At 35.2% G+C, this 12,409-nt stretch overlaps 1 protein-coding gene across 1 annotated transcript in view; it reads left to right on the top strand.

Moving 5' to 3' along the window:
- Positions 1–12,409, top strand: part of IBTK (inhibitor of Bruton tyrosine kinase) — a 95,957-nt gene that overhangs the window by 2,958 nt on the left and 80,590 nt on the right. Inside the window, exons 2-3 of the mRNA XM_019651908.1 lie at positions 6,849–7,559; positions 8,868–8,877. Coding sequence (XP_019507453.1) covers positions 7,239–7,559; positions 8,868–8,877 — 331 coding nt within the window. The 5' untranslated portion in view covers positions 6,849–7,238. The remainder of the gene's footprint in view (positions 1–6,848; positions 7,560–8,867; positions 8,878–12,409) is intronic.

Genomic DNA, 12,409 nt, shown 5'->3' with positions numbered 1-12,409 from the left:
CTCGCGCCTTGAAGTAGGGCATTTGAAAAATCGAAATTTATCATAATACTTTAAGAATGTGACTTTTATGACTGGTAGTGTTTCTATGCCCATGGTGTGGAAATTCACATCTTTGCATAGCCCCTTCTTGATCATTTCACCCCTTTTTCTATTTTTGAATTCCTTGATTTTTATTGGTTTTAGAAGCTGAAACAAAGGTAGAGGAGGGCAGAAGGAGCTATTTTTCTAAACAGAATTATTTTATTACAGATATTTGCAGAAACCTTAGTCAAAGCAGAGTCTACTTCAATAAATTTAAAAAAATGGATCTTCCATTATTTAGAAATTTCTTTAAAAACTTGTATTGAGGGATTTCAGTATGCTAAATTGTATGTAAGGAACTTAGTTGCATTTTTAACCCTCATTATGCTTTGAGATCATAAAGTTCAATAGACCATAAATGAATGCACCTATTATATAAAGGAGCTCAGAATTACTTCGTTAATTATTATAAGTTATGTCAAAGTTAGTTTATTTTTATTAATATGGCAGTAATTCATTGCCACATCTAGAGATGTGCTTGCCCCCTAAAATTTTGGGAATTTTTTTTGAAACTGTGTTTTGCACTGATAAAGTATTGACGTTATTATCTCTTGTACCCAGAGGATATTTGAGAAAACGTTAGAATGAAATACAATATTGACAAAGCTAAATTATTAGTTTCCTAAAGTAGTAAGAACTTATGTTTTAAAATTATGTGAACTATTTTCAGGTCTTACCAAAAGAATTTTAAAAATTTTAAATTCTTTCATTATGCGTCACTGTAATTTGTATCTGTAAAAGTTAATTTAATATAGATGCAAGTTTATAGGGAAGATATTTTGGTTTTAGGGAGCTCTTTAAAAAAAATAAACCTACTTAGTGAATACATATTATATTTTGTGAGAAATACGATGCATGGCATTCTCCTTCCCTTTCTTAAGGAGCTTAAAAACTTGATGCGTAGGAAAAGTATACACTTATAAGGCAGGTTAGCATTTTGTAGATGTAGAAATTGAGGATTAGGGAGATTAAGTTACTTGGTCACAGGTTTATTAGATAGTAGGAACCCAATTATATGACTATACATAAGGGTAATTTTTTCTACTACACCCTTCTACTTCTCATTGAAGGTTTCCTAACTGCATTTTAAGAGAGTATTTTGGGTAGAATAAGTAGAATCTAGAGTAACCTTTGCTATCTGTGATTTTAGGTAGGCTACTTAAACTTTCACACCAATTCCTCATTGTAAAATGAAGCTAATCATATCTACAGGGGCAATAATGAAGCTGAAAAGAGAATTAAATTAGTAAAATTTGTAAAGTACTATGCTTATTCATATGAAAGTTCAAAAGATGGTAGATATTATGTTTGTAAGGCATGAGCAATTGGCTCTCTTCTATGTAAAATGTCCAGTATGCATTAGATGCTTTGCCTTGTAAAGGTTTGGGTGAAAATCATTCCAAACAGAAAGTATTCTAATATATTATAGTTATGCCATTTTCTGACCTGTATACCCATATGTCTTTTTTCCCCTTTTTTTGTTAACATTTGTTAGGTGGTTACATATGAATGAATTCTTATTTTTTCAGAACAACTCAGGAGATACATAGTTGTTATCCCTTTACAAGTGAGATCATTGAAGATCTCTTAGAAAATTGTAATGTGCCCAGGGTCGTTTACCTAGTTAGTGGTGTACCTGGATTACTAGCTCACGTCTTCTGAATTCAGCGTGAACTTTATATGCTACATGGTCACCAGTCCTAACTGGCATCTCTTCCTGAGATGATAATGCTACTATTTTTAGCACATGAAATACAAGCATTATTTTATTGCACTTCACAATTGTTTTTTTTTTTTTTTTTTTAACAAATTGAAGGCAATAGCCCTCACTAGCAAAAACATTAGGACTTGCTTTATTGTGGTGGTCTGGAAAGGAACCTACAATACCTCCGAGGTGTGTCTGCATAGATATTGGTTCATTTTGGTTGGATATCAGAGAATAGCATGATCAGATTTGTGTTTTTGTAAGATAACAATACTTAACCAAGGATTAGTAGGATTGTGAGCCATTGTTGAGGGTTCAACCTCTACTGGTGTACACCTTTGTGGTGGACCAGTCTTCAAGGTTGAACAAATGCCTGTAGCTAGCTAGCTAGCTACAACCCTCCAACTCAGTTTCCCATCAACACTTCATATTCATCACATATAAAACAAATTTTGAACTTTAAGTTTTATTTGATCCTTTGTTAAGTTTGTTCTGTTTTTCTGATTTCCTGAGTAAATAAGTTTTTCTGAGTAAATCAGGAGTATTTACTCCTTATTCTTCTTACTGGTTGCCTTACCTGTAATCAGGCCAGAAACCTAGGAGTTACCACCACCCCTTGTCAATTCAAGATCCTAAATATATCTGAAATGCACACTTTCTTTATCTCTAAAAAAGGCACATAAGGCTATTCATAATCTAGTTCATCCTTATGTATTTATAAGGCCTCACTCATTTCCGTCTTCTGAATTACTTGGAATTTTCAGAATGGACTGAGATGATTCTGATGTTTTCATATTTACTGTTTCCTCAGCCTCAGATGCCTACCCACCCTGAATTTATCAGGCAAACGTGTACTCATCTTAAGTCTTAATTTATACATCTCCTGAGGGAAATCTTCTCTAGATTCCTCTTGTCCATTCCCCATTCTTATGAGTCATTTTATCTTTACCGTAGGTTTATAGTCATATTTTTATTACTTGCTTAAATAAAATCAATCTCTTGTACAAAACTGCTACCCTTTGATGGTAGAGACTGTGTAATAATAATAAATTTTGTCCAGTTCAGTTATGAAATGAGCTGTACTTTCATTTAAGTATTTATCCATGAACCTGTACTTTGTCATTTCATCTAAGATATTAAAGTGCTATTTATTTTTGTATTCCTAGTACCTTGTGACCTACTGTGGATGCTGTGGAGAAACAGTGTAGTATTGTAGAAATAGCTTGGACTTGACTGTTAAACAGATCTGTATTTGAATTCTAACTCTTTTTACTGGTGGTATGATTTGGGTGGCTTAATTAACCTCTCTGTGGTGTAAAATGTCCAGCATGTATTAGATGCTTAATAAATATTTATTTCCTTTGTTGTTGTTTTTTTTTTTTTTGCCTTCAATATATATTCGTTGAATGCATAAATAAGATTTACACTAAGCATTGGAAAATTGGGCCTGGAATTTAGAACAGACATTAGGGTAGGAGACAGATTTGGGGATTATGAGCATGCAGGTTTAAAGTTAACATGAGAGGTTGAAATCACCCAAGGAGAATATGAAGTAGAGAGTAAAAGAAGACTGAAGATGGAACATTGAGAGAAGCCTAGTATTTGAAGGTCAGGGAGAAGGATAATAATGCCTTTGGAAGAAGTGATAGGAGACAGATCCCATGCTTAAATGGCTCTCTAGGCTTTCAGCATTTCTTTCTGAAAGATCCCTTGGGAGAATGTGGTGTTGATGACTCAGAATATGGGGAAATCAAGTAAGATAAGACCTGAAAGTATCCAAAAGTATTTGGCAATTTGGAGGTCATGGGTAACCTTAGTGTGTGTTTGGTTTCATGGGGAAGTATGCATGGAAAGCAGGTAGTGAAGACATTGAAGTTCAGACATGAACTTTGGGATTAAAATGTGTTACCATTTCATTACTGAAGAAATATTAGTAATAAAAACTACTGTATCTTGAATGCACATTTGGTGCCAGACACTATGCTAAGCAGTTGGGTTTTTTATCATTACAGTAACTCTGGGGTTAGTGGTATTGTCTCCATTTACTGATGAGGAAATGAGTGAGGGCTTGGAGAGTTTATGTAATTTTTAATTGGTAACAGCCTATTGCTATATTTGAATACAAAGATGTAGGACTCTAATAAATGATAACTCTTAGTCACGTCCATATTAATGTTTGTAGTATTCTCTATGTGCTTTTGTACACGTATTTTAGTATGGCATCACTTTTATTTATTTTTTATTTTTATTTTTTTAGCTGAGCCATCCTGCCACCTATTGGCAGCTCAGCCGCAGCTCAGCTCGGGCCAGGAATCGAACCGGTGACCCTGTGGCTCAGAGCTTGCATTCTTGAGTGAGCTCTTAACCAACTGAGCCAGTTGGCTGGTCCCCTTGGCATCACTTTTATATTTAATATTCCTTTTATTTTCCCTTTAAGTGTTTGAATTATATATAGTAACAAATTAGGGAGATCTTGCCTCTTGTATATTAATTCTTTCATGTGGGGCTTGAGTGATTCACCAATAAGTAGTTCCTTTCAGGTATTGTGAAGACACTGAAAATATAATGATTGCAAAATTTTAAAGCCTCAACAGAATGAAATTAACTACATTTCAATTTTGCCATATATCATGTTCCAGTTTTAACATTTTAAACTACTTGGGCTTTGGTACCTTTTTCTTTATGTCATGTAACTACCACACACTTGTGGTTCAAATTAACACTCAAAATAAATTGAAATTAAAAAAAGTATTTTGGGACTGTAAGTATAATAGTTTGAAACTTTGGAGAAGAGAGTTTACATAGAATTTCTGCTATAAAAGCTTTAAAAATTTAGGCATTATAAATGAATTGCCTACTCATCTACAATTCAGAGGACATAAATACTGAAAGGAGAAGATAAGTAATTAGGAGATGATAAATAAAGAGATGATGAGAAATGGTAAAGTAGTCTATTCCAGATACATAAAATTTCTAATGTATTGGTGGTTAGTTTTCTAACAGGTAATGAAGAAACTGAAGAATAGTAGTTTATCAAATAGTTGACAAGTGATATTCATTTCTCTAGATTAAATAGGGAAGCATATTGGTAAAAAGTAAAACAGAAGCTCATATATGATGGTTGAGTTTTCTAGACTTTCCAGTGACCTCGCTAATCAATATACTGGGTGCCAAAAACATGTATACACATGCCTTGTATTCATCTTTGTTATTGGTATATACTGAGTATTACAATTTTAATACAGTTTTTTCCTTTCTTAAATGTGTATGCATTTTTTGGCACCCTCTGTATTAGCATTTATTTATATTTTGTAGACATTTATTTTTGAATAGGTATACATGCACATGGTAAAGCATTAAAAAGGGGTTTACAGTAAAAAGTAAGTCTGCCTTTCATTTCTGTCTCTAACCATTGGTGCCCTTCCCTGGAGCAACCACTATTAACCATTTTTTGTGTATTCTTCGAGACCTTTCATGCATATTCAAGCATAAACATGTACATACATATACATTTTTCTCACAAATGATATTAGAAATGCATCCCACTTAAAAAGACATTTTACAATATATCTTGCAGGTTATTTTATATCAAATTATATAGCTGGGTCATTCTTTCTTTTTTATTTTTTATTTTTTTTTAGCTGAGCCATCCTGCTACCTGTTGGCAGCTCAGCGGCTGCTCAGCTCGGGCTGGACTCGAACCACTGTTGCTCAGAGCTCAAACTCTTGAGCGAGCTCTTAACCAACTGAGCCACTCAGCCGGCCCTGGGTCATTCTTTCTGATACATGAATTATATTCTGTTGCATGAGCATACCATAATTCCTTTTAACTAGTTAGTTTTTTTTCCATGTTTTACTATTCCAAACAATGATGCAGTGAATGCTCTTGTACTTAGGCCGTTTCACACATGGATATATTTTTACAGGATAAATGTCTAGGAGTAAAGTTGTTTGGGTCAGAAAAAATGCATTTTACATTTTGATAAATATTACTAAATACTCCACATAAAAGTGATACTAATTTATACTTTCACCAGCAATCATGTAGCGTTCCTGTTTCCCCTTTATCAATACATAGTAATATCAACATTTTTAATCTTGACCATTCTGATAGGTAAAAAATGGCATCTTGTAGTTTTAATTTGCATTTCTTTTGTGTAAGGTACGCCTCTTTTTAAAAATTCATTTGTTTTTTTTTTTTGAGAAATGTCATATTCTTTGACTTTTATTCTTTTGGTTTCTTAATGATTTGTAGAGACTGTATAAAGGAAGATTTTTGTTCTTTTTTTGTCTTTTAAAAGTTTTTGCATATAGGTTTTAAACTGATATAAACTTTTGTGTATAACTTTTGGATTTCAGATCATACTTAGAAAGTCCTTTTGTGATTTGAAATTATATAAAAGAGTCTCCTATGTTTCCATCTAGAGTTTTTAGGATGTCATTTTTTGTTTGTCTTTGAGCCATCTAGAATTTATATTGGTTTAAGGTATAAACTAAAGTTATTTTTTTCTGTATAGTTTTCCAGTTGTTTCGATACCTGTTCTTAAATTATTATCTCTTGTATTGAAGGATCTTCTAGGCAGAGAGAACATTAGTTAGCATGGTGCCTGGGACTTAGTAAAAACTAAATGATGAGAGTGTTGGTTATTTTTGTGGGTGGTGGTGGTGGTGGTGGTGGTTCAGATTTAAGGGGTAAAGTTTAGGATGAGGTTCCTATAAAGATGGTGGATTTAAGTGTATGTATAATTTGTAGGGACATAGCCAGTAGAGTGTGAATATCTAGACAAGAAGGAATGAAAGTTCTGGAAGGAAAGAGATGGGCTTTAGAGTACAGACACAGAGGTTAACCTTAAACATGAGACTAGAAAAAAGAAGGTCAGGATGACTGCTGTAGATATAGAACACTGTAGATGTGAAGGTGAAAGTTGATAGACTCTTTTTTTTCTTGAAATAGGAATTAGGGGCACTTCAATATCGAGGTAGCTGTATTGTAAAGTACTTGAGGAGAGTGAGAGATGAATTTTGTGTTTTCATTTTCTCTTTCTATCCCCTTCTCTTATAGGTCACCCTTGCAATTATGGATATTTAGAAGGATCAGACAGTGTGGAGGGGGAGTTCCCCTCCTCACTCCCCCTTGGTGCTTGACTCCAGGAATAATTTATAAACTGTGCAAAGTTTTTTCTTTTAAATAAAGAACTTGTATTTGATATAAACTTTATAGAGCTATTTATAATTTTTTGACTTAAGTGCCAAAATAAATTATACAAAGATTTATAGTTTTATACTTTTGCCATGAGGATTTAAATTACAATCCTAAACAGGTCCTTTATTCCCTGTAAATCTTTCTGAAAGCATCTTTGTATCCTGGCTTTTTCATGTTTTAAAATTAGCCTTATCTGACTATTCTGAAGAAGGAAGCAGTATAAAACAAAACAAAACAAAAACAGTTAGGATGAATTCTTCCATCCCTGACTGCACGTTCAAGTGTCGATCCCTGAAGCATGCTTTGGATGTCCTTTCTGTGGTAACCAAGGGGAATGAAAACCAGATTAAGGCCTTTCTCTCCAGTCATTGTTATAATGCTGCAACTATCAAGGATGCCTTTGGCAGAAATGCCCTTCACCTTGTTTCCTCCTGTGGGAAGAAAGGAGTGTTGGAATGGCTTATTGAGAAAGGAGTGGATCCGCTGGTGAAAGACATCGAGTCAGGATGGACAGCTTTGCACAGAGGCATATTTTATGGACATATTGATTGTGTTTGGTCACTATTGAAGGTAAGTGTCATTTGTTTATTTAAAACTGCTGGGTCTGGCATATATTTTTCTTAATCTTTTTCATACACCCAACATAACTTTCCAAAAATTATTTGGATTTGTTCTTATTAATTGATGACTTTTATTGTAGTAACTCATCTTTAGAATTCAAATCCCATATATTCTTTTTGTTTAAACTTTTATGATGTAAAATTTTAAACATATACCAAAGTTTACAAGATATAATGAACTATTGGCCAGTTTTGTGTTATGTATGTCCCACTGATTTTGTCCATCCCATATTATTTTTAAGTAAATCTCAGATATTTTATCATTAATCAGTACTGTGTATCTTTTAGTATTTTTAAGAAATATGGTTTAGGGCCAGCCAAGTGGCTCAGTTGATTAAGAACTTGTTCAAGAGTGCAAGCTCTGAGCATCAGCGGTTCAATTCCCGGCCCAAGCTGAGTTGCCGCTGAGCTGCCAACAGGTGGCAGGATGCCTCAGCTAAAAAAAAAAGAAATATGGTTTACTTTAAATAACCATTTTAGCTACTTTAAAAAGCCACTAGTTATTGAAATATGCATACATCACTTAGGGACCAAGTTTTTGGGTGGTATGTTATTCCTTGTTTGGCTAGGTTAAAGTGTTGATACTCCTTCAAAAAATTAATAATTAGAATCAGCTTAATTTATTTGTAATTGCCCATCAAGTAGATTAAATCTAGATTTCTTGTAGCTAAATAGTGAAGTGTTTTGAGATATACCCCAATGTCACTTTACTATTGAATGCAAATTAAAAATTTATTATCAGAAGTCATGAGTTTTAAATTGAACAGTTTTGTTTTGTTTTGTTTTGTTTTGTTTTGTTTTGTATTGGCATTTTGTCCTGTTTGTGGAGGACCCACAGAAGAACAAAGCAGTTCCTGTCCTCGAAGAACGTATGGTCACATTAGGGAGCTCATCTTTGGTGTCTTCATCTGTTTTTGACTTTTAAAAAAGTATTTACATAGTGGTCTTTATGTAGTAATATTTGCTGATCAAAATAACTTTTATTATATGTAATTTTCAGGATAGTCAGTAAAATATTCTTTTTTGGACCTGAACTCTCTAGGTCTACCACTAACTGAGTCATCTTGGATAAGTTACTAAATCTTGAACCTCAGGTTCATCTATAAAAAGAGAATAATAATAGTACCTTCCCCATTTTTTTCCCCCAGGGAGTTCTAGTGGAGAAAAAGCCTTTCTTGTGTTTAATTACTGTTAATTCCTCTTATATATAAAAGTTTTGGGTATCAGTTTAATTCCCTTATTATAATCTGTTTTGTAGGGAAAGCTAGGTTAGTAAGAGTTAAAGCATTTATCAGCTCTACTCTTCTTGCTCTTTACCACTTCTAGAACCTTGGCTTTTTTCCAGTTTCTGCTGGAAAATTAGATGACTGCCAATGCTGTTAAGTTTGAGAGTGTTTTTGGATTTTCTGCTATCCTAGGTAGGGGTTGCCACTCAGGTGTTAGGGTTTGGGGCTTCGATTTGAAATAGGCTCTGGCCTGAATTTTGGACCTTGCCTCCTTCTGGGGTTTCATTTCCCTTTAGAAACCCTCAATCATCTTCACCACCTTGGCTAAGAGATGTCAGAAAGTTGTGTCTTGGGCTACCTGCCCTTGGCTTGACTGTCTTATTATCATCAGATTCCTATTGATCAGTGATAGACGTCTAACACCAATGCATTCCTCTGATAAAATATTCCCACAGAAACCTCTTTCATCCATTTAGTATACCACATCCTTCTTTCCTTTGGCCCAGGCTTCGTTGATGGGGTGTTCATGTCAGTTCTACTTCACATGACAACTATAGCGCTTAAGGTATTATGGATTGGCAGAAAGACACCGTACAGAAATGCATATTTTAAATGAATTGCATTTGATAAAAACCTTATAACTATACAAATTTTAAATTAGGTGCCAAATAAATCATACAGAAAATATACACCCATACTATCAGTTGTGGATTGCCAAAGGTAAAATACCGTAGCAGAAACTTGTCTGCCAAAAGCTAGAGTAGAAACAGCCTATTTTATGCCACTTTTCTTTGGCTTATTGAGTCTATGAGACGATGCATGGTTCACAAAGAAGGTTTATGCTTGTAGGGTCCTGCTATATTATTGCTATACCATTGTTTTTTACTACTGGTAGTTTACATTACTATTCTGGAAGAACTTGCTTTAATTTTCCTCATTTGTAAATAGAAGAGTTAACTGAGTCATAAGGTTGTGTGGATTAAATGATACACTATTTGTAAAGTATTTGGAACAAAAAATATTTTTTTGAGTGCCTGAAGTGTACCAGGCAAAAATCTAAGTGCTAGGGATATTGAAATGAACTAGACAGACAGAATCCTTTTTCTGAGTTTTTATTCTAGTAGGAGGAGAGAGACTAAAAACAAAGAATTAAATAAGCAAATAGGAAAGTGCTTAGTAAATGCTGGTGTATTAGAGTTCTTTTTCTCATGCAACAAAAAACAATAATGGTAACTTAAGCAAAAGGTATTAGAGGGATATCAGATACCTCACAGAATAGAGAACCAGGTCATGAACCAAACCAACAACACAGTTAACTGTCAAATTATAAACAAGACAAATCTCAGACTACAATAGAATAACTATAAACAGAATAACTGATTTGAAGTTCCATTGTCCTATGCCCTCCCCACCACCTCTCACCCCCAGGATAATTAGATAGCAGGGCAAGTTGTTTATTAAAACTATTCCCAGTTTATGATGTTAAAACCATTTCATTTGAATATAAAAGGATGTTTATTTTTCTGTATTCTCTAGTAGGAAGGCATCTAGCCAGTGTATCCAAAAGTACAATATTATCAAAGCTTTAAAGAATAGGCTTGAAAGGAGAGTAGAATACACCCCTGTTTTACCCCACAGGAAATTATGTAGTCTCAAGATACTCTTTTCATCCTGACCTTTTTGGTAGTATATGGGCAGCAGTAGCCAGTGAGCGATATTAAACTCATTCAACTTTGCTCATAACCAATTTGGAAAGATTAGAGATTGAGCTACTTCTGCTGAACCACTTCATGTCATCTTGGCATCACTTCTTATCTAGCTACAGTTGTGGTAACCAATTGTGCAAAGGCTTCTAGCAGCTTATACCTTCTAGTGGAGGTATAATCTGCACCTTGTTTCTGGCTTGTATTGCATGCCTCTTTATTTTATGCCCCAGAGCTTGGCAAATGCATGACCAGTCAAAAGTACAGGAGCACCTGGCCAGCCAAGTGGTGCTTTGGTTAAGAGTTGGCTTGGGATGCCATCTCTGAGCAGCAGGGCCCCGGTTTGAATCCCACATGAGGGCCAGTGATGCTGCGCCCTCTACAGCTAAGATGGTGAACAACAGCTCAACCTGGAGCTGGGTTGCCAAGAGTTGCCGGCGACAGTGTAGGCTGTAGTGAGGCTGGCCGGCAGCTGGCGTGTGCCTTTGTGAGCTGCTGAGCCACCGTGATCTTCTGTCCAATGGCTGGTGAGCGACAGCCTCACCCGGGAAGAGCGCAGGTCGCTCTTCCCATACCAGCATGGGCCAGTGAAGCAACGTCCTCCACAACTAGACTGAAGAACAAAAGGACAGCAACTTGTCTGTTCCCCTCCCCCAATTCCCCAATAAAATCTTCAAAAAATAAAAGTACAGGAGCGCTAAAGCCCCAGTACAGTCAACTGTTGGCTAACGAATAATGGAAAGTGATGGAGTGATGGTAAATACTTCCTTGCCCCTTTTGTCCCTTTTTTGGACAATTATTATGTGATATATTTTATAAGGTTCCCAGATCGTCCTGGCATGATCGTGCACTAGCCTCCTTAACAGTGGGTCTACTTGACAACACATCCTTATATTGGTTTTACCTCCTTCCTTGAGAGACTCTCCTGGTCTCTTACCACTGCTTTCTAGGATCTCTTCCCAAGGAAATTACCTGCAAGCCAGTCTTTATCTTAATGCTTTGCTTTTGAAGAAGACATTAAAAACAAACAGCAGTTTTCTATATTTGTTAACAGACATCTTCAATCGTGTTACCAGTGGAATAAATGTGTCTAAAGTCCATTTGCTCCTTGTTGTAGAGCATTGGCACCAAGTGTTCAGGCATATAAACCTGGAATATATTTAGATGTTATTTAATAAGCTAATGAATTTATCTACTGTTTTGGGGTTATGTAAAGTATTGATCTTTAAAGAAATGGGATAGACTACACACGGGTCCTCCTACCTTTAGAGTTTTGGATGTGTGTGTTGAAGTGTCAGAGCCCGCCATATCTAGGGAGCCTTGAAGGCAAAAAGTGTCCCTCTAGTCCTTTATGCCGTTGGGGCTATTTAAGGTAATGCAAGTGTATATAATCTTACTAGGGTCCAGTTGGTATAAATAAAGTTTAGGACAAATTGATAAAACTTGCAAAATAAACTCTCCAGGGATTGAAGTTTCTGGGATCCTGTTGGTCAGATTCATGGCTTGGAACACTGCCATGGAATCCACCCTTCATACTGTGGAAAAGGCCAACCTCAGGTCTTCCCACATGGATTTATTATATCTAACTTTTTGAAAGTAGTAGGCAACATACAGCTTTAAATTTATTAAGATCTTAGATAACTTCTGATTTTTGTTTTACTTGCTTCCTCACTAACTTGAGTATTTTTTGTACGTCGACAGTCCTTGTGATATCAAGTATTATAACCATCTGGAACATAATGAAGTTAGAATTGGTTTTAGTTTATTAGAATGCATTGTTATGAAGTAAGAGATTTCTTCTTTCCTAAATAACACAGAGTATGCTAACATGTCCCAGTTAGAGTTTAAAAACTGTATGGTTCAAATGCTGG

The sequence above is a fragment of the Hipposideros armiger genome, unplaced genomic scaffold (genome assembly GCF_001890085.2).
Source record: "Hipposideros armiger isolate ML-2016 unplaced genomic scaffold, ASM189008v1 scaffold_169, whole genome shotgun sequence".
NCBI classification, from domain to species: domain Eukaryota; kingdom Metazoa; phylum Chordata; class Mammalia; order Chiroptera; family Hipposideridae; genus Hipposideros; species Hipposideros armiger.
The sequence above is the reverse complement of the archived record's forward strand: the minus strand, read 5'-3'. Positions and strand labels throughout refer to the sequence as shown.